At 44.5% G+C, this 24,129-nt stretch overlaps 1 protein-coding gene across 1 annotated transcript in view; it reads left to right on the forward strand.

The window, feature by feature from the left end:
• The window catches only part of GDAP1L1 (ganglioside induced differentiation associated protein 1 like 1), a 96,000-nt gene that overhangs the window by 41,176 nt on the left and 30,695 nt on the right, over window positions 1–24,129 (forward strand). Inside the window, exon 2 of the mRNA XM_056547912.1 lies at window positions 8,448–8,640. Coding sequence (XP_056403887.1) covers window positions 8,448–8,640 — 193 coding nt within the window. The remainder of the gene's footprint in view (window positions 1–8,447; window positions 8,641–24,129) is intronic.

Genomic DNA, 24,129 nt, shown 5'->3' on the forward strand with positions numbered 1-24,129 from the left:
TTATCCCTGTACTGTGACATCACTGTATATATTATCCCTGTACTGTGACATCACTGTGAATTATCCCTGTACTGTGACATCACTGTGTGTATTATCCCTGTACTGTGACATCACTGTGTATTATCCCTGTACTGTGACATCACTGTGTATTATCCCTGTACTGTGACATCACTTTGTATGATCCCTGTACTGTGACATCACTGTGTGTATTATCCCTGTACTGTGACATCACTGTGTGTATTATCCCTGTACTGTGACATCACTTTGTATTATCCCTGTGCTGTAACATCACTGTGTGTATTATACCTGTACTGTGACATCACTGTGTATTATCCCTGTACTGTGACATCACTTTGTATTATCCCTGTACTGTGACATCACTGTATATATTATCCCTGTACTGTGACATCACTGTGAATTATCCCTGTACTGTGACATCACTGTGTGTATTATCCCTGTACTGTGACATCACTGTGTATTATCCCTGTACTGTGACATCACTGTGTATTATCCCTGTACTGTGACATCACTTTGTATTATCCCTGTATTGTGACATCACTGTATATATTATCCTTGTACTGTGACATCACTTTGTATATTATCCCTGTACTGTGACATCACTGTATGTATTATCCCTGTACTGTGACATCACTGTGTATTATCCCTGTACTGTGACATCACTGTGTTTATTATCCCTGTACTATGACATCACTGTGTATTATCCCTGTACTGTGACATCACTGTGTATATTATCCCTGTACAGTGACATCACTGTGTACTATCCCTGTACTGTGACATCACTGTGTTTATTATCCCTGTACTGTGACATCACTGTGTGTATTATCCCTGTACTGTGACATCACTGTGAGTATTATCTCTGTACTGTGACATCACTGTGTATTATCCCTGTACTGTGATATCACTGTGTATTATCCCTGTACTGTGAAATCACTGTGTGTATTATCCCTGTACTGTGACACTACTGTGTTTTTATTATCCCTGTACTGTGACATCACTATGTATTATCCTTGTACTGTGACATCACTGTGTGTATTATCCCTGTACTGTGACATCACTGTGTATATTATCCCTGTACTGTGACATCACTGTGTATTATCCCTGTATTGTGACATCACTGTGTGTAATATCCCTGTACTGTGACATCACTGTGTGTATTATCCCTGTACTGTGACATCACTGTGTGTATTATCTCTGTACTGTGACATCACTGTGTATTCTCCCTGTGCTGTGACATCACTGTTTACTATCCCTGTGCTGTGACATCACTGTGTGTATTATCCCTGTACTGTGACATCACTGTATATATTATCCCTGTACTGTGACATCACTGTGTATTATCCCTGTACTGTGACATCACTGTGTATTATCCCTGTACTGTGACATCACTGTATATATTATTCCTGTACTGTGACATCACTGTATATATTATCCCTGTACTGTGACATCACTGTATATATTATCCCTGTACTGTGACATCAGTATGATTATTCTATGCTCTAAACCTGTCCTGAATGTGGTCACTCTACATTCCATTGCTGGTTTTCCAGTGGGGCCCCATGGTTACTTATTACATCCCTGGATCAGAGCCTTGTGTGGAAAAAATCCACTAGATCTCCAACTAAAGCTAAGGATCCTTAGAAATATGTCATGCTAAATCTTGACACAATTGGTTGGTTATCACTTTATGCTTTGTATAAAGGCCTAAGGCTAGGTTTCCACTTTTTTTTTTTTTTTGTGTGTGTGTGAAAAAACGCTGCGGCCAGATATTTGCTGCCAGTCAATAGGGAACTGCAAGATGCCATATCCACTTAGCGTTTTTCAGTTTGGCGTGTTTTTCAGCTATTTATGGCTCCTTGGCTGTTTTTCAAAAACAACCTCTTGTTGAGACTTTTTTTTTTAAGGAAAATCTTGGCGTTTTCCCCCATAGAAGTCTATGGGAGTGAAAAAACGCCAAGAAAAACGCCATGTGGGTTTTATCTTAGGCGTTTTCGCACATCGTTTTTATTCATTTTTGGACTTCAAAAAAGTGATGGAGATACCTTTTTTAATAAAATTTCGTAGGGTACCATTAAAAAAATAATAATAAAAAAGATGCAGTAGTGATGGAAAAAAAAGTATTTAACTAAATATCTTTTTTATAAGGAAATTTTTATAAATTTTTAAACAGGGATCAATTTATATGGGCAGGCAGGACACTAAAGATGTAGCGGACAATAATAAAAATTTTGAAAGGGTCAATTTAAATGTAAAAATAATATATTTGATATAATTAATTTTGTTAAACTTTTTATTAATAATGTATAATTTATAGATGTGGCTGGCTGCTCTTCTCTGGTCCCCTGCACTTATATATACACCTATTCATATTTCCTGCAGAGAGCTGTGATTGGCCAGATGGTTCCAGCCAATCACAACTCTGTGGGAAATATGAATAGGTGTATATATATGTCAGCACAGGGGACCATAGAAGAGCGGCCGGCCGCATCTATACATTATACAGAAGTGACACCCGCTGTGATCTTTCCTTAACTTCAGTTACTACTACTCCCAACATGGAGCACACTCTGCTCCTTGCTGGGAGCTGTAGTACCTGCATTAATAGACAGATCACAACAGGTATCAGAATTGACACAGGCTGCGATCTGTCTATTAATTTAGGTACTACAGCTCCCAGCATGGAGCTGAGTGTGCTCCATGTCGGGAGCAGTAGTACCTGCAGTTAAGGACAGATCACAGCTGGTGTCACTCCTGAAACCCGCTGCGATTGTCCTTCCTCCTTCATCCCTGAGATGCAGAACGGCTTTTTCCTGCGCTCCGCATCTCTGTTCTGTACTCCGACAACCAGTAATGTGAATATAAATTCACATTACTCATTCATATTTCCTGCTGAGAGTGGTGATTGGCTGCAACCATCTGGCCAATCGCCACTCTAGGCAGAAAATATGAATGAGTGATGTGAATTTATATTCACATCACCGGCCGGAGTACAGATAAAGATGTGAGCGCTGTATAGAGCCGCTCCGCATCTCTGCAATAGATAGGACGATTTTAAAAAAAATTAAGAAAAAGAAAAAAGTTAAAAACACACACACATTATTAAACACATTATTAAAATATATTACTAATAAAAATGTTAACAAAATTAATGATAAAAAATATATATTTTTACATTTAAATGGCCCCTTTCTACATTTTTATTATTGTTGGCTACATTTTTAGGTCCCTCTAATGGGTATATCTTTTTCCATCCCTACTGCATTAAATGTTTGTTTTTTTGGTACCCAACAAATTTAGAAAAAAAATGCCAAAGGAGCCAAAAATGTAATTTTTACTCAAAGGCAAAAACGCCAGAAAAAACACCAGAAAAACTGCCAAAATGTAGGAAAAAGCTGTGGCAGTTTTTCTGGCATTTTTGCTGGCATTTTTTTTTAGGTGTAAAATAAAAACAAAGTGGAAACCTAGCCTTAAAGAGGTTGTCTGGTGTTTTCTCAAGAACCTTTGAAAATGTTAAAAAATAACAACATACGTGGTGATATAGTAACCATGAGAATTGTTTCCTTGTTCCCTGCCCCTGGTGTGCCTTGACATCATGGACTTTGGTTGTGAACTCGTCATTCAATGTCTCCCTGGCCTAGTACATTCGGTAAAGAGCTATTGGATGATACAGTTGCGTTACAGTCATATGATCATGGGACATTAAATTGCTATGGATAGGGACAAAAAAAAAATATATTCTATACAGAAAATGGCAGCTCGCTTTTTACTATATAAAGCCACATGCAGTGTGTATCTAGGATCATACAAACCCCAACTTGTCAGCTTGTCAGAGCTCAAAAAAAGTGAGCATATGCAAATATACCAAAAGTAGGCATTCCTATGATGCTTTGTGAGCAGATCAGAGCAAGGCTTAGAGTACCTGTCATATCCAAAAAACAAACAAAAAAAAAACATTTATATGTTAGGCTGTACCTAATCCTAATCATGTACATATAATTTTTATGTGTCCTAGCACCTATATTTCTCTCACAAATATCTTCTGTCTGTCTGCTCACTTGGTTTGTCTCTCTGTGCTTTGGAGGGGGCGTGTCCTCACTCTGCATGACTCATCTTCCTCACTGAGGAAGTACAGTGCCTCTTCATCCAGTCACTGCAGGCTGCTCTGTAACCCCCTCCTCTCTGTTTTCAGGCTGCAGTCTAATAGGACAGGAGTAAGCACTGAGGACTGCTAGTCCTGTCCTCACTTTCTGGTCTTTGTCCTGGTCTGTGCTTCAGCAGGGACAAAGCTCATTCTGCAGATGGACAGGATTGTGTTCTGGATGGTATAGGGACTCCTAGTGGTGTTTATATATATATATATATATATATATATATATATATATATATTCTAAGACATGATTTCTTTAAAAGGGAAATAACATTTTCTTATGAAGTATCTTAGAAAGGTTAATGTTTTGCCAAGATGTACAACAAATGACAGTGCTCATTTAAATATGTGCCACAATCGGGTTTTCAGATAACCCCTTTATATGTGCAGATTAATTTTATTCTAGGGATTTCAAAATAAAATTGATCACCCATACATAAAAATTATTATGTAATTGCAACATGTATAGGGGTGTACCCTGAGCAAAACAAATTCACTATGTTATACAGTGAAATCTCCCTTAGTGGACACCTCCCAATACTTAATGTATTTGCACCCTCCGAATAGCGGACATTCCCAATAGCGGTCATGGACACTCCCAATAGGGGACAAAACACTTTCAAAAGCTTATGTGCTTCCCTACCCTGTGCAGGGCCGCCATCAGGGGGGTACAGCCAATACTCCAGTAAGTGGCCCATGCTCCAGGGGGGCCCTGGCCCATGCTGAACCCCCCTGTAGCAGCCCCAGCACACCCCTTGTGCCAAATCAACCCCCCCCACCGTGCCAAATCACCCCCCGTGCCAAATCATCCCCCAATTCCCTCTTCCCCATGCCAAATCCCCCCCCCATGCCAAATCTTTCGTAATTCCCTCATCCCCTTGCCAAATCAACCCCCCCCCCCATGCCAAATCATTCCCCTATTCCCTCATCGCCCTGTTTTTCTTACTTCTTACCTGGCCAGCAGGCAGTGAGGAGTGATGCTCCTCTGCGCTTCACTCAGTGAGGACAGTGACAGCCGTGGGCAGCGGCAGCTGTCCGAAGTGACAAGTGACGCTCCTCTGCGCCTCACTCACTGAGGGCAGCGGCAATATAGAGCGTCACTCATTACTGCTGGCAGCCGCCGCTGCCCACGGCTGTCACTGTCCTCACTGAGTGAAGCGCAGAGGAGCATCACTCATCACTGCCTGCTGGCCAGGTAAGAAGTAAGAAGAACAGGGGGATGAGGGAATGGGGGAATGATTTGGCATTGTGGGAGGAATGATTTGGCATTATTTTTCCTAATTATTTTTCCTAATTAGTTATATTGTTGAGATTTTTTTAAAACTTTTATTACAGTGCCAAATTATTTATTTAGATTTAGCTTTATATCGTGTTTTGTAGGTAATTACACTCTGGAGGGAGTACAGAACAGTATTCCGTCATTTAGAAAGATGTTTAAAGGGGTATTCTAGGAAAAAAACTGTTTTTTTATATCAACTGGCTCCAGAAAGTTAAACAGATTTGTAAATTACTTCTATAAAAAAAATCTTAATCCTTTCAATAATTATCAGCTGCTGAAGTTGAGTAGAATAGGTTTGCTATGGGGATTTGCTTCTAAACTGGGTGGTTCCCAAGACACGTGTCATCAGAGAGGACTTAGACAGAAAATAACTCAACTTCAGCAGCTCATAAGTACTGAAAGGATTTTAAAAAAAATTAATAGATGTAATTTACTAATCTGTTTAACTTTCTGGAGCCAGTTGATATATAAAAAAAGTTTTTCCCTGGAATACCCCTTTAAGCCTTTTTTTCCCAATAGGGGACATCTCTCAATAGTGGACACATTTTTTATTCCATTGCGAGATTCTACTGTGGTTAGTGCAGGGGCAGATACTGACACAGGGATTCAAAGAACACCCCCACCCTTCAGGCCCTACACTATGCATTACATAGTGTATGAAGTGTTCTCTTAAATTGTGTTTCTCTGTTCCAAAAATTCTGTATGATTGGTATGATGATGCAGTTTTTGCATTTTTAATGGGATTTAATTCCAGAGTTGTGTCAAATGACACATTCAGCCTGCTGCATCTGTCCACTACACAAAGTACTCCTGAGTCAGCTGTTGCAGTGCATTAAGGCATACGGAACATTTTACTGATATGCTCAGTCATGGTTTATTTCTGAAGCCGCAGCAGATACTGAGAGTCATAATGCATTATCAGTCAAGGACATGAGCAAACCCCCCGACAACCCTTCCTGTACAGGTGTCACCTTATCAGTTGGATGTAGAGACCTTTAGGCAGTGTTTTCCAACCACGGCGCCTCCAGCTGTTGCAAAACTACAATTCCCAGTATGCTCGGACAGCCGAAGGCTGTCCGGGCATGCTGGGAGTTATAGTTTTCCAACAACTGGAGACCCCTGAGTTGGGAAACACTGCCTTGAGGTCTGTTTTTGCAGAGTGCATCATACACTGCTCAAAAAAAATAAAGGGAACACTAAGATAACACATCCTAGATCTGAATGAATGAACTAATCGTATGAAATACTTTCATCTTTACATAGTTGAATGCGCTGACAACAAAATCACACAAAAATGATCAATGGAAATCAAATGTATCAACCCATGGAGGTCTGGATATGGAGTCACACTCAGAATCAAAGTGGAAAACCACACTACAGGCTGATCCAACTTTATGTAATGTCCTTAAAACAAGTCAAAATGAGCCTCAGTAGTGTGTGTGGCCTCCACGTGCCCGTATGACCTCCCTACAATGCCTGGGCATGCTCCTGATGAGGTGGCTGATGGTCTCCTGAGGGATGTCCTCCCAGACCTGGACTAAAGCATCAACTCCTGGACAGTCTGTGGTACAACGTGGCGTTGGTGGATGGAGCGAGACATGATGTCCCAGATGTGCTCAATCGAATTCAGGTCCGGGGAACAGGCGGGCCAGTCCATAGCATCAATGCCTTGCTCTTGCAGGAACTGCTGACACACTCCAGCCACATGAGGTCTAGCATTGTCTTGCATTAGGAGGAACCCAGGGCCAACCGCACCAGCATATGTTCTCACAAGGGGTCTGAGGATCTCATCTCGGTACCTAATGGCAGTCAGGCTACCTCTGGTAAGCACTTGGGGGGTTGTGCGGCCCCCCAAAGAAATGCCACCCAACACCATTGCTGACCCACCGCCAAACCGGTCATGCTGGAGGATGTTGCAGGCAGCAGAATGTTCTCCATTGCGTCTCCAGACTCTGTCACGTCTGTCACATGTGCTCAATGTGAACCTGCTTTCATCTGTAAAAAGCACAGTGTGCCAGTGGCGAATTTGCCAATCTTGGTGTTCTCTGGCAAATGCAAACGTCCTGCACGGTGTTGGGCTGTAAGCGCAACCCCCACCTGTGGACGTCAGCCCCTCAAACCATCCTCATGGAGTCTGTATCTGAACGTTTGAGTGGACACATGCACATTTGTGGCCTGCTGGAGGTCATTTTGCAGGGCTCTGGCAGTGCTCCTCCTGCTCCTCCTTGCACAAAGGGTTGTCGCCCTCCTATGGCCTCCTCCACGCCTCCCAATGTACTGGCCTGTCTCCTGGTAGCGCCTCCATGCTCTGGACACTACGCTGAAAGACACAGCAAACCTTGTTACAGCTCACATTGATGTGCCATCCTGGATGATCTGCACTACCTGAGCCACTTGTGTGGGTTGTAGTCTCCGTCTCATGCTACCACTAGAGTGAAAGCACTGCCAACATTCAAAAGTGACCAAGACATCAGCCAGGAAGCATAGAAACTGAGAAGTGGTCTGTGGTCACCACCCGCAGAACCATTCCTTTATTGGGGTTGTCTTGCTAATTGCCTATAATTTCCACCTGTTGTCTGTTCCATTTTCACAACAGCATGTGGAATTGATTATCAATCAGTGTTGCTTCCTGAGTGGACATTGTGATTTCACAGAAGTGTGATTGACTTGGAGTTACATTGTGTTGTTTAACTGTTCCCTTTATTTTTATTTTTTTGAACAGTGTATTTGGTCTCAGATTGTATGTATTTAACACATTGCAGCCTGAGTCACTGACTAAATTGATTTTAGTGGCATCTGTGTAATGCCTTATTTCCTCTGTGGTGGCGCTGCAGAGGAATTGGGCACTTGCAGCTGGGTTACTTCCTAGATAAGATCTAAATAGGGTAGCAGAACATCCTGTTAACAGCTTCTTGTCACATTGTCCTCTATACAATACTGAATTGTCATAGTCATATCAGAAACGTGTCTTCTGTACTTAAATTAGATCTTCTCCTCCTGCAGATACGCTTGGTGATTGCCGAAAAAGGCTTGCCATGTGACGAGCGAGACGTCAGCCTGCCCCTGGCGGAACAGAAAGAGCCGTGGTTCATGAGACTCAATCTTGGGGAGGAAGTGCCGGTAGTAATCCATGGAGATAACATCATAAGTGACTATAACCAGATCATAGACTACATCGAGAACAATTTTGTCGGAGGTAAAGTTCTCTCCTATTTCTCAAAAATGTGACATCATGCCACTTCCAACCCCATTGGACAAATGACACCATCAGGCCTATACAGAGAGATCACTTAATGTGAGTAGTTCAGGTGATAAAGAAGTCGAGTGTCAACAGTTGTCAGCGGCAAGGGCATGAGGCTACTGGAGATGGGTGCCCCACCCAAATTGGCTCCATACCCTATTCTAGTGAGAGCTGAAGACCTGCCTAGGGTTTCTTATCCATGGCTGAGATCACCAAACAAGGGGGGGGGGGGGGGGGGGTGAATAGGCCTAAGGATAATGGAAGGGCAGATAGGACTAAAGAGCAATACCTACTCTCCCAAATGGGCATCCAACGTACACGTGAGCTGCATCGGAGCATATGGTCTCATCAGGTGCTGTGTGCCGATGCCCAATCCTTACTGCAAGAGGCAACACTCTTTAAAGTCCTTCAAAGAATGCTGTTCTGTATCAAATGAGGATGACTGTGGTGGTATAAGCCAATACCAGAAAGCATAGGGTCCAGTTTAATCTTAGCAAAGGATAAACCCAACCCTTCCCATCAGACAAAGTAAGTTTTAAAGGGAAATGTAACAAAGAAGAGATACACCTGGTACTACTAGGGTGTGTAATCACTATAGTGCTTGCTGGAGCGGAATGTGTCGGCTAATGTCTAGTGAGTCCTATTCTGTGGTGCTTTCTCCAATAGCAACGATATCAACATGTCCAAAGAAAGAAAGACAAGGAGGACTGTGCTTCAAAACTTTTATTCCAAGTGCATAACTGGCTAGGCTTATTGTGGGTCGTATTGCAGGGCAAAAGGCATAGGGAGCACCTTTGCTCCCTATGCCTCATGCCCTGCGATACCACCCGCAGCCTGTTATGCACTTGGAATAAAAGTTTTGAAGCACAGTCCTGATGATGAGTGATCCTTGTCTTTCTTTCTTTGGATAAGTTTTAAAGGGATACTCTGCCCCTAAAAATCTTATTCCCTTTACAAAGGATAGGGGATAAGATGTCTGATCTCCGGCGCGGCACCCCAGTAATCCGTTACACAGCGATCACTCCCCCCTCCATTCATGACTATGAGAGGAAGCGTGATGGCTGTGTACTAGCCATCACAACCCCTCCCATAGACATGAATGGAGGGGCGTGGTGTGACATCAAAAAAAGGGATAAGTGAATTGAATCTGACGAATCCGAATTAGTTACGAATTTCATGAAAAATTCGATCTGTAACGAATCCGAATATCCCCACAATATGATAAAATTAATTGCGTCATTAAACTCCATTTAGTGCGTTCCAGGCTCCAGGGCATCTAAAATGGTGGCTCCACATGTGAGCAAGGAACTCTGGGTAGGAGGGATCACTCTGAATTGCATGCAACCTATCAGCAGCCAGACAGCTCTGTGATGTCACAGCCCTATATAACCGGTAGCCATCGCTGCAGCCTGCCATTTCAGCATTTTATTGCAGAGAGAGAGCAGTGTGTTGCACAGAAAAACAGCTTTACAGCAGCAATTCACCACAAGCCCAAATCACTGCAGAAAAGCACTGACAGGGAAGGGAGGGAGAGAGCGAGAGAAAGTACACTTTTGAGTATACTACACAGCGACACTGTACTGCAGCACTGGGATGTACACCTGCTTTTAGTGCCTAATACAGATTATGTAGCGGAGCGTATTGGGCTCTGTGTAAGCTGTACGAACACCTACGTGGTGTACGCTTTTCTTCCTGTTAAACTAATTTTGGCCTAGTTACAGTGAAAGGCCAGCCAAAGCTACACACTTGTTTTTGTAGCCTAATACAGTTTGTAGCGGAGCTTATTGTCCTCCTCTCATAAGTGTAAACTGTACGTACACCTACGTGGTGTACGATTTTGTTTCTGTTAAAGTCATAAGGGCCTAGTATCTGTGAAAGGCCAGCCAAAGCTACACACTTTTTTTTGTATAACAGAAAATAGTACAGTGGGGAGGTGCCTAAAAATTAGCGTTTATTTTAAGCCCTTAAGGACACAGGACGTAAATGTACATCCTGGTGCGGTGGTATTTAACACAAAAAGAACGTACATTTACGTTCTGTACATAACCGCGGGCATCGGAGCGATGCCCGTGTCATGCGCAGCTGATCCCGGCTGCTGATCGCAGCCAGGGACCCGCCGTCAATTAACCCCTCCATTAACCCCTCAGATGCCGGGATCAATACAGATCCAGGCATCTGCGGCAGTACGCGATTTCAATGAATGATCGGATCGCCCGCAGCGCTGCTGCGGGGATCCGATCATTCAGAACGCCGCACGGAGGTCCCCTCACCTGCCTCTGTCCAGCTCCCGACGTCTTCTGCTCTGGTCTGAGATCGAGCAGACCAGAGCAGAAGATGACCAATAACACTGATCTGTTCTACGTCCTATACATAGAACAGATCAGTATTAGCAATCATGGTATTGCTATGAATAGTCCCCTATTGGGACTATTCAAGTGTAAAAAAAATTAATCCCCTCCCCCCCCAATAAAAAAGTTAAACGTCCGTTTTTTCCTATTTTACCCCCAAAAAGCATAAAAAATATATTTAATAGACATATTTGGTATCGCCGCGTGCGTAAATGTCAGAACTATTAAAATAAAATGTTAATGATCCCGTACGGTGAACGGCGTGAACGTAAAAAAAAAAAGTCCAAAATTGCTACTTTTTTAATACATTTTATAAAAAAAAATATAAAAAATGTATTAAAAGTTTTTTATATGCAAATGTGGTATAAAAAAGTACAGATCATGGCGCAAAAAATGAGCCCTCATACCGACGCTTATACGGAAAAATGAAAAAGTTATAGGTCATCAAAATAAAGGGATTATAAACGTACTAATTTGGTTAAAAAGTTTGTGATTTTTTTCAAGCACTTCAATAATTTAAAAGTATGTAATAATGGGTATCATTTTAATCGTATTGACCCTCAGAATAAAGAACACACGTCATTTTTATCGTAAATTGTACGGCGTGAAAACGAAACCTTCCAAAATTAGCAAAATTGCATTTTTCTTTTTAATTTCCCCACAAAAATAGTGTTTTTTGGTTGCGCCATACATTTCATGATATAATGAGTGATGTCATTACAAAGGACAACTGGTCGCGCAAAAAACAAGCCCTCATACTAGTCTGGCGATGAAAATATAAAAGAGTTATGATTTTTAGAAGGCGAGGAGGAAAAAACGAAAACGTAAAAATTTAATTGTCTAAGTCCTTAAGCCCAAAATGGGCTGAGCCCTTAAGGGGTTAATATTTAAAATACACCAATATAGTGCTCTAGTGAAAAATATTCCAAAATAACCAAAACCAGTTATAAAACTGACCGGGTTACTACTGTCCTTTGGTGATCAAGCTATTTCACTGCATGATATCACCTATAGTAACCGATGGAATCCCCTTCATAATATACATTTGTGATAAGGCCAGTAGCGACCAGTTATACCATGTGCATATTAAAGATACGGCTATTACATCATATTACCATTAGCAACCAATTTTTATGTCTCTCATTCATCATATCACTATTAGAAACCATAACTCTATGGCTCTCAATGCGTTTCTGCTACAATCACGTGGCGTCCTCAGGAGAGATCACTTGGATAGCCAAAATTCATGTATAGATAATAAATAGTATGGATAAGAATATTTGAGTACCACACAGAATCAATGTCTGTAAATAGGGCAGGAATCGTTGCTCCAGGTATCAGGTCCCCAGTGCTTCCAGCGGTGACGATTCCTCTGCCCGGTCAGGATCTCACGGACGGAGCGCTAACCCGCAGTGGCAGGGATCCATGCATTACCAGCGCCTACTATGCACTTCCGGAAGCGCACAGTAGCCGCTGGTCATGCATGGCTCCCCGCCACTGCGGGTTAGCGCTCCGTCAGTGAGATCCTGACTGGGCAGAGGAATCGAACTTTGCATGCACTTCAGCCACTCGTACACCACAAAGCACACTCTCCTTGAGCTGCTGCGTCAGAACAGCGTCCCACAACATGGTATGCGACATTTCCACCCATTGGAATTCCACCCTCCATATGTTGGACCGACTATACAGGCATTAAGAAAGAGAGCATCAAGAAAAGCCATTAACGATTTCTTGATGATCCAAGCAGGTAGGGGGACTCCCCTGTGTAACTTCAATGTCAACCAGTGGCAGCTCATACGTGACACCTGCCGTTTGCTCAGGCTCTTTGAGGAAGCCACATTATTAGTCAGTCGCCAGGATTATGGGATGAACGACATCATTCTACTGCTTCATTTCCTACACCAGATGGTGGAAACGATGGCTGGTCAGGGCACTGGAGACATGGCGCCTACATCTCACGGCCACTTGAGCCCTGTGGGGGCTGAACTGGAGGAGGGGGAGGGGAACAGTGGAGCACAGGCAAGGTTTCGTGAAATGGGTGGTTTTTATAGTCATCTGACAGGAGAGGAGGAGCAGGAGCAGCCTTTGGAGCTACAAGGTGGTGAGGAAGATGAGACAGAGGACCCAGACACACAGTGGCAGTATGCAGTGGAGATGGAGGCAGGTAGTCCCTCCGAGTCACTTGCACAAATGGCACGATGCATGCTCACTTGCTTGCGTAGTGACCACCGAATTATCACCATTCAGCAGCAGGATGACTTCTGGCTCTCCACCTTGTTGGACCCTTGCTACAGGCACAAAATGGGGGCCTTTTTTTACAGCCACTGAGAGGGAGGACAAACTGACCTACTACAGAGACATCCGATGTAGCCAGTTGGCCAATGCCTATCTGCGCCATTGTCCATCCTCTTGCAGGTCTGACTCGGGGGGGGGGGGGGGCGCCCTCTGCTCTCACCTTCCACTGCCATGGCTACTGGGAAGGGGTGGGGTGGCATGAGCAGTACCAATGCCATCAGCAGCAGCCTGAGTCTACAGTTGCTGATTCACCCACATAGTGAAGCAACTCATCAGCAGCAGGTAGACATGGAGCAGGACCTGAACCAGCAGGTGGTGGCATACCTTGACATGACCCTGCCAACACACCTTGGAGATCCGCTGGACTTGCGGGCAGCCAAACGTGATTTGTGGCCGCAACTAGCAGAGTTTATGTTACGCTGAGCGCTCCGGGTCCCTGCTCCTCCCCGAAGCGCTCGCGGCGTTTCTCTCCCTGCAGCGCCCCGGTCAGACCCGCTGACCGGGAGCGCTGCACTGACATTGCTGGCGGGGATGCGATTCGCATAGCGGGACGCGCCCGCTCGCGAATCGCATCCCAAGTCTCTTACCTGTCCCGCTCCCCGGCTGTCATGCTCTGGCGCGCGCGGCTCCGCTCTCTAGGGCGCGCGCGCGCCAGCTCTCTGAGATTTAAAGGGCCAGTGCACCAATGATGGTGCCTGGCCCAATCTTCCTGATTAGTTTCCACCTGTGCACTCCCTACTTATACCTCACTTCCCCTGCACTCCCTTGCCGGATCTTGTTGCCTTGTGCCTTGAGAAAGCTACTCTGTGTTACCTCTACTGTGTTCTTGACCATCTGCTATCACCATTGACTACGAACCTTGCTGCCTGCCCCGAACTTCTGCTACGTCCGACCTTGCTCTTGTCTACTCCCTTGTACCGCGCCTATCTTCAGCAGTCAGAGAGGTTGAGCCGTTGCTAGTGGATACGACCTGGTTGCTACCGCCGCTGCAAGACCATCCCGCTTTGCGGCGGGCTCTGGTGAATACCAGTAGCAACTTAGAACCGGTCCACTAGCACGGTCCACGCCAATCCCTCTCTGGCACAGAGGATCCACCTCCTGCCAGCCGAATCGTGACAGTAGATCCGGCCATGGATCCCGCTGAGGTTCCCCTGCCAGTTGTCTCTGACCTCACTACGCTGGTCGCCCAGCAAGCCCGACAGATCGCCCAACAAGATCACCAGCTGTCGTACTTGACCACCATGACACAGCAACTTCAGTCGCAGCTACAGCAGCTTCAGTCACAGCTACAGCAATTTCAGTCACAGCTACAGCAGCAACAACCATCTCCTCCGCCGGCTCCTGCACCTCTTCCGCAGCGAGTGGCCGCTCCTAACCTCCGCTTGTCCCTGCCGGATAAATTTGATGGGGACTCTAGACTCTGCCGAGGTTTCCTGTCACAATGTTCCCTACATTTGGAGATGTTGTCGGACCAATTTCCTACTGAACGGTCGAAGGTGGCTTTCGTGGTTAGTCTCCTGTCTGGAAAGGCTTTGGCTTGGGCCACACCGCTCTGGGACTGCGATGACCCTGTCACCGCCACTGTACACTCCTTCTTCTCTGAGGTTCGCAGTGTCTTCGAGGAACCAGCCCGAGCTTCTTCTGCCGAGACTGCCCTGCTGAACCTGGTCCAGGGTAACTCTTCAGTAGGCGAGTACGCCATCCGATTTCGTACTCTCGCTTCCGAATTATCTTGGAACAACGAGGCTCTCTGCGCGACCTTTAAAAAAGGCCTATCCAGTAACATCAAAGATGTGCTGGCCGCACGAGAGATTCCTGCCAATCTGCATGAACTTATCCATTTGGCCACCCGCATTGACATGCGTTTTTCGGAAAGACACCAGGAACTCCGCCAGGAAAAAGACCTTAATCCCTGGGCACCTCTCTCACGGTATCCCTTGCAATCTACCCCTGTGCCTCCCGCCGAGGAGCCTATGCAAGTAGATCGGTCTCGCCTGACTATTGAAGAGAGGTCTCGCCGTAGGGATAGGAATCTATGTCTGTACTGCGCTAGTACCGAACATTTCTTGGTGGATTGCCCGATTCGTCCTCCTCGTCTGGAAAATGCACGCACGCAACCTGCTCATGTGGGCCTGGCGTCTCTGGGTACGGAGTCTGCTTCTCCATGTCTCACTGTGCCCGTACGGATTTCTCCTTCTGCCGACTCCTCCTTCTCTGCCGTGGCCGTCTTGGACTCTGGTTCCTCTGGAAATTTTATTCTGGCCTCTTTGCTTGATAGGTACTGCATCCCGGTAACCCGTCTCATCAAGCCGCTCTACATTGCTCACATCGATACTTGGCAGTGTAGGTTGCACACCTTTCCTTTTGTTTGATTTCAAAAATTTGGGGTCCATATATTTCATCCTAAGAACAATATTGAAAGTTAAGTTTTACATAATGCATACCCTCAATACCTACTTGTGCACACCAACACTTTGACAAAAGAGACCGTCTGCCTACCTGCCTCAGCTACTATTCTGACCCTGCCACACATCTGATGCCAAGTTCTCCTTCTTTCATCCACCTTCGTCACCGGGTACTGTTATTGCCACCCACCGCCCCACTCGGTCACTGGGTCACTTTCAAGACTCCTGATGCTGCTGATGCCACCTTCAGGTTGTGTCATTCAGCCACTATATGGTCTCCTCTTGCTGCTGTCACCTCCAGGCTGTGTTATTCAGCCACTATATGGTCTCCTCATGCTTCCGCCACCTCCAGGCTTTGTCATTCAGCCACTATATGGTCTCCTCACGCTCATGTCAGTTTTTTTTAGAGCTTTTCGACCCAAATAAATTCGTATCAAACAAACATTTTTCTGAAAATTCTGCTAATGGGACAAATTCAATTTTGAATAAAATTCAATCATCACTAGTCCTCATATGTTATCTCTGGAATTACCACAAGAATCCAAAGAAACAGGTTGGATCGAGAAAATTAAAAAATAACTGGTTAAATAGCAAAAACACAATAAATTACAAATACAAAGTATACAAAAAAAGAAGGTTGCAGCAGCACTTTTGGTCAAAAAATGGAGGCTCTTAGCGCACTTTTTGATCAAAACGTGTCCCCCATCCACCATGTGGAGGTGGCCTCTTGTTGGATGGGACCCTAACATGCTTATTCCACTCACCTCTGCTGGGCATATGGCCTCTGACTGGGTGCCATGCAGGATCCACTATGAATTTAAAAAACGTCCTGGGAAACAGGGAGGGGTGCATGGTTAGAGAGGGTGCCACTCCCCCTAACTGATTAAATGAAACATTCAAAGTTTGATACCCAGTTCCGCTGTACCATCCATGCTTACTTACATATGCATGACTTGATATTTTCGACAAGCATTTGATACCGGCACGATCTACCCGGTAGCCCTTCCATGTCAGACCTGCACCACTGAGAGGGAGTACAAACTGAATTGTGCCGCTCTGCAGCCTACATAGGCTGCAACCACCTCCAGACTGAGTCATTGTGCTGCCATATGGTCTTTTCATACTGCTACCACATCCAGGCTCTATCATAGTGCAGCACTATGGTCTCCTCATGCTGCTGCCACCTCCAAGCTGTCTTATTCTGCCACCATTTGGTTTCCACTGGCTAATGTCAGTTTTTGTATAGCTATTCAACCCAAATAAATTCGGATCTAACAAAAAATTTTCAGAAAATTAGGCTTATTGGACAAATAACATTTTTCATTAAATTCGATCATCGCTAGTCGTCATATGTTATCGCAGGAATTACCACATGAATCCAAAGAAACAGGTTGGAGCGAGAAAATGAAACCATAACTGATTAAATTAAACATTCAAAGTTTGATACGCAGTTTCGCAGTACCAACTGTGCTTACTTACACGTGCATGGCTTGATATTTTTGACAAGCATTTGGAAATGGCAGGATCTACCCAGTAGCCCTCCCAGGTCAGGCCTGCACCACTGAGAGGGAGTACAAACTGACACACTACTCGAAAATTGTGCTGCTCTGCAGCCTACATAGGCTGCTGCTACCTCCAGACTTTTTCATTGTGCCGGCATATGGTCTCCTCATACTGCTCCCACATCCAGGCTCTATCATAGTGTTGCCCTATGGTCTCGTCATGCTGCTGCCACCTCTAGGCTCTGTCATTGCGTCACCATGTGATCTATTGATAGTGATATATTGATCTTGTAGTCTGACAGAATTTTTTCAAAGTAATTGCTTCGGGCATACGGGCCACTCAGTCATAAGCATGGGGGGCGGGGCGCTGACAAGGGCTGGGACAGGCGGTAGCTGGCCTCGCGGCAGACTGCCAGCTCAAATTTAAGATTCAAGTACAAGCTTTTTCACTGCTGAAACTTATAGCAGTATGCGCCCACTCATCTATCGGTGCAGTAGCTGAATGTGCTCCTGTCCAAGTTGCTGGTACTGCAGTCCCTTCCTTTTCAAGTGGACTGCAGTGCCAGCAACTTGGACAAGAGCACATTCAGCTACTGCACCATTAGATGGGGGTGCGCTGAGAGGCAGGGGCTGGGACAGGCAGTAGCTGGCCTCGCGGCGGACCGCTAGCTCGATTTTAAGATACAACAAGGAGCTTTTTCATAGTTTACACTGCAGCAATTATACACTAGCTGAATACCCGGCGCTGCCCTGTTTTTCCTACCTTCTGTTTGTGGGGGAGGAGAGACAACAAAGGAGGAAGCTTTTGTCCTCATATCCCGACCCCAAATCCCCTCCTCATATCCCGCCCCCATATCCTGCCCCCATATCCCGTACCCATATCCCACCCCCATATCCCGACCTCATATACCGTCCCCATATCCCATCCCCATATCCCAACCTCATATCCCGTCCCCATATCCCATCCCCATATTCCGACCTTATATCCTGTCCCCATATCCAATCCTCATTTGTAATCCTCATATCCCGTTCTCAGGTGGGGCTGCGTTGTGGTAAATATATTGTAAGCTGAAAATAAAAGGGGTGGGGTTTAAAGGGTGCGCATGTCTTTGCAAGATGGGGCATGGCATGCGGGGAGGGTGTGGCTTGCCAGTGACTGTCGCAATCACCAGGAGAAGCAGAGCGGAGCTTGTGGAGTAAGGTACTGGAAGTCCTATATACTTGCATGAGACTTGAAACAAAAACTCCATCTTTCACATAAGGGGGTAGGTTAGGGTTAATTTAAATATTATATATTTTTATTTCACCTATAAGTAACATGTGACCAAGTATTATCAAAATATCTCCAGCCGTACGGAAGTTATGCTGGAACATACAATTCCCATAGATTTGCATTGGACTTTAAACAAAAACCCCGACCCTCGCAAATGAGGGTAGGTAAGGGTTAAATTAACTATCCTTTATTTTAAGTGGACATATAAGTAACATGTGACCAAGTATTATCGAAATATCTTCAGCTGTTTGGAAGTTATGCAGTAACATATATTTCCCATAGACTTGTTTGGGACTTTAAATAAAAACCCTGACTCTCGCAAGTGGGGGTGGGTAAGGGTTAAATTACCTATCCTATGTTTGTTATTGACATATAAGTAACATGTGTGCCAAGTTTCATGTTAATATCTTTAGCGCTGATGCTGGAACATACACACACATACACACATATTTACTAAGAGCATTGTGTAGGTTTCTTTGTGGGTTTTAATTCCCTACAATTTATTTTCCACGGTATTTACTAAGGTTTCCCTACATTTTCTACTTTTCCCTACACTTTGCTTTTTGTACACATGCTCTGATCTGTCTGGTTTTCCTCAGCTCAAATCCACCACATTTTATGTAGAAACCTTAGTAAATATGTTGCGTTTTTGTGAAAATGTTGGGAACACGCCCCTTTTTTGAGACCACGCCCCCTTTCCCCCGACAGTCACGCCCCTTTTTCCGGTTTTCATAGCGAAATGGAGGGTTAGTCGGGGTTTTTCAATTCTGGTGCAAAATCTGGCGCAGACAGTATCTGGCGCACAACCCCACAAAACATGTCGGGTTTGCAATAGTAAATGAGGGCCATATATATGTTTTATATATATCGATTGGAGCAGGAATTACCGCGGCTGCTGGCACCAGACTTGCCTACAAATGGGTCCTCAAACAAGGATTTAAAGTTTTCTCACTCCAATTACCAGGCTCTGACATTGTGCTGCTCTGCGGCAGTGATTCTAATAGCGATGCCGGTAATCTGCATGTTATTCTGAATAACAGTATTGTTTCACTACCCCAGCACACTCCATATGAGTGTTACGACAAAGCAAAGTGTTCTACACCCCCTATTGAGGCTCTCTGTAGCCCGGAAATAGCCATTTTTAATAGCAATTCACCTCGAATAAATTTGTGTCAAACCAAATTTTTCGGAAAATTTGGCGAATCAGCCAAATCTAATTTTCCAAAAATTCGATCATCTCTAGTCACAAACACAGAAGCCGCTGTGCTGGCCCGGAGATCTTGGGGGTGGACCCAGTGGCTGGACCCCCTCACGATCAGACATCTTATGGATACCCCATTACTGTTTGCCTTTATTAAAGGGGTACTCCGCCCCTGGCATCTTATCGCCTATCCAAAGGATAGGGGTTAAGATGTTAGATCGCCGCGGTCCCGCTGCTGGGGACCCCGGGGATCGCCGCTGCGGCACCCCGCCATCATTACTGCACAGAGTGAGTTCGCTCTGTGCGTAATGATGGACGATACAGGGGCCGGAGCAGCGTGACATCATGGCTTCGCCCCTCATGACATCGTCCCCTTAATGCAAGTCTATGGCAGGGGGCGTGATGACCGCCACGCCCCCTCCCATAGACTTGTATTGACGGGGCGGGCCATGACATCACGAGGGGCGGAGCCATGACGTAACGATGCTCCGGCCCCTGTATTCCCCGTCATTACGTGCAGAGCGATCTCGCTCTGCGCAGCAATGATAGCGGGGTGCTGCAGCAGCGATCCCCGGGGTCCCCAGCAGCGGGACCCCGGCGATCTGACATCTTATCCCCTATCCTTTGGATAGGGGATAAGATGTTTAGGGGCGGAGTACCCCTTTAAGAAGTTAGGCAGGGGCAGGTCCAGCACTATTGGTGCCACAGCAGGGGTTGTACAACAAGACTATAGATAACTGATGCATTACTCACTTCTAATCTAAGCTCCTATGATAATGAAAAAGGAATCAGAGTTACTGAGATATAGAACAAAAAAATTCAGGGTTTCCCCTATAGTAATAGGGCAGGTCCCTGGCATGTGATATTCATGGGTTAATTTACCTGAATGATGCCAGTACATTATACAAGAACTGTGCTGTCATTCTGTAGGAATATGCCTATGTAGCAGCTGATACTTATAGATAAACCCATCACACCTTTCCAATCTGGCTGGCACCAGCTATAATACAGTGATCCCTCAACTTACAATGGCCTCAACATACAATAGTTTCAGCATACAATGGTCTTTTCTGGATCATTGTAACTTGAAACCAGACTCAACATACAATGTACAGACAGTTCAGATCTGTGAAAAATGTCAATGGCTGGAAGAACCGACCAATCAGAATGGGCATTCACTGGTAAATCCCCTGTATTACTGATGTGCATGCACTGACTGGTGTCTGGTAGCGCCCCCTACAGTACAGGGAGGTATTACATGTTCTGTGCTCTTTACCTGTGCCAGGATTACTTGCCCCTTTGGACACCAGGTGAGGGCGACTCCATTACTTTTTTAGGACATTGTGTGTACTGTACAGGACCCCGAAGAAGCTCCTGTCCTCCACATAGACCAGTGTTTCCCAAGCAGGGTGCCCCCAGCTGTTGCAAAACTACAACTCTTAGCATGCCCGGACAGCCTTTGGCTGTCCGGGCATGCTGGAAGTTGTAGTTTTGCAACAGCTGGAGGCTCCCTGCTTGGGAAACACTGACACAGACAGTGATTTACAGCTCCCAGCAGATCTTTCTTTCTTTTATATGTAAGGATTTGCTTTATCTGTATTACTTATCTACTTATTTTTCTTTAATCCTCACTTTTTTCCTATTTTTGGATGACATTTTGGTGCCTTTAGAACCAATTACCAGGTTTCCATAGAGTTCTGGTCTCAACATACAATGGTTTCAACATACAATGGTCGCCCCAGAACCAATTAATATTGTAACTTGAGGGACCACTATACTGTATATAGTAGACACCTTTATTTAGTGCAATGGACAAGGCTGAGCCGAGGCAGCCAGTGTTTTATGTGCGTTTCCTGCTTTGCCCGTCTCTCTGATCACAGTTTAATTTCCTTTTTAAAATGCCATCTGGGAGCAGCCAGTGGTAAAGGCCTAAATTATTGCTGCTTGTCGGCTTCACTGAGCCTTGTGACTTGTAAATGCACATGAGGGGTACAGGCTGAAGGTTAGAGCTAAAGCAGGAGGAAAAGATATAGGCCGACATTTATCGTTGCCTTTAGACAGTTTTTTGTGTCTAGAAAAGGCGCAAGCAGGGTTTATTTCCGCCTTTTGGTTTATACATTTCTGCTGATTTTGAGTTGTAATCCACTGATTTTGGCAATACACATGGTATGGAAGGGTTTTATGAACTGAGCCTTTTTGTGAAAAGGCGCAAAAAAAGGCGCACAGCCACTGAAAAGTCTCTAAACTACACCAGCCCAGACTTAGCTTTTTGGTGTATGTGAAGAGAGAAATTTCTGAAAATGTGACCTGCACAAAATTTATCAAATGCTCGGTGATCATTTAATAAATGTGGTGCTCCTACAATGATAAATGCTTCACTTACACCTACAATGATAAATGCTTCACTTACACCTACAATGATAAATGCTTCACTTACACCTACAATGATAAATGCTTCACTTACACCTACAATGATAAATGCCGGCCATTGTAACACAGTGCCTTGCATAAATATTCACTGCAATGACTTTTTGCCCATTTTGCTGCTGTTACAAACAGGAATTCAAATTGACTTAAAGGGTTACTCCGCCCCTAGACATCTTATCCCCTATCCAAAGGATAGGGGATAAGATGTCTGATCACAGTGGCCGCTGGGGACCCCCGGGATCTCGGCTGCAGCACCCCTCTGTCATTACTGCACAGAACAAACTTTCTCTGTGTGTAATGACGGGCGATACAGGGGTCGGAGCATCGTGATGTCACGGCTCCGCCATCGCGTAGTGTCACTTTCCGCCCCCTCAATAAAAGTCTATGGGAGGGGGCGTAGCGGCATCACGCCCCCTCCCATAGACTTGCATTAAGGGGGCGAGACGTGATGTCACGAGGGAGTGGAGCTGTGATGTCATGATGCTCCGACCCCTGTATCGCCAGTCATTACACACAGAGCAAGTTTGTGTAGTGATGACAAGGGGTGCCGCAGACAAGATTGCGGGGGTCCCCAGCGGCGGGACCCCCATGATCAGACATCTTATCCCCTATCCTTTGGATGTCTAGGGGATCAGACATCTTATCCCCTATCCTTTGGATATAAAGGACCCCTTTAAATAGACTTTTACCATTTGATCAACACAACATGTAATGATTTGATCAACACAACATGTAATGATGGTGTGCTCAGGGTGATGGGCAGTGTTAGGTTTCTGTCTTACCTGACCAGAACACCTTCCTCCACATCTTTACTGTGTCTCCTACTAGTGTTGCTCGCGAATATAGCACTATATATTCATAATTACGAATATTCCTTTTTTTTTTTCTCAGTACACATCACAGTGATCACCCCTCTCTGCTTCAAGCTTGTGTGGTGTAAAGAAGGCTCTAATACTACTGTGTGAGACTGGTGTACGAATTTTCGCATATGCGTAAATTTGCATACGCTACTTTTCGCATATGCTAATTTTCGCATATGCGATTTTTTCGCTTATGCTAATTTTTGTATATGCAAATTTTTGCATATGCTAATTTTCGCATACACGAATTTTTATATAACGCGAATATTACGAATATGCAAATTTAGCGAATATATGACGAATATTCGTCCATATATTCGCAAAATATCGCAAATTCAAATATGGCCTATGCCGCTCAACACTATCTCCCACATGGCTTGTGACAAAATCCAAACAGGATGTCTCGTGGCTCACATGGCACCTCAGCTTTCTTATTGCCGCTTCTCCATAAAGACCACATGTGTCCCGTTGATAAATTCTTCTACCTTAGCTGTGGATCTTTGGGACTTTTGGTTGCTTTTCTGATTTATTATCTTTCATTGCCTGGCTTGTCACTTTGGGTGGACAACCTTATCTTGGTAGATTTGCTATTATGCCATATTTTTACCATTTTCTGATGATGCTCTATGAGATGTTCAAAGCCTGAAATATTTTTTTTTTTAACCTAACCTTGCCTTGTTCTTCTCCACACTTTTATGGCTGATCTTTTTGGTGAGCTCCTTGGTCATGCTGACGTTTGGTCATGAATGCTCTCTAACAAACTCTGAGGCTAAGTTTCAACTTTTTCTTTTTCTGGCCCAAAAAATTGCAATAAAAAAACGCCAGAAAAAATGCCACAGCATTTGGCGTTTTTTTCTGGCATTTTTGCCTTCATGTGGAAATAGCATTTTTGGCCCCTTTGGCGTTTTTTTTTTTTATTCATTTTGTTTGGTAATATTGGGCAATATTATAAAAGGACCATTTCATTGTATAAATAATATATTTTTTATAATGAATTTTGTGAAACTTTTTATTAGTAATGTATTTTAATAATGTGTCTAATAAAGTGTGTTCTTCTTACTTTCTTCACTTTTTTTTTTTTTTTAACGTTTTAGGTAGTACTACTACTCCCAGCATGGAAAAGACTGTTCCAT

Source organism: Hyla sarda, chromosome 12 (assembly GCF_029499605.1).
Source record: "Hyla sarda isolate aHylSar1 chromosome 12, aHylSar1.hap1, whole genome shotgun sequence".
Taxonomy (NCBI): Eukaryota; Metazoa; Chordata; class Amphibia; order Anura; family Hylidae; genus Hyla; species Hyla sarda.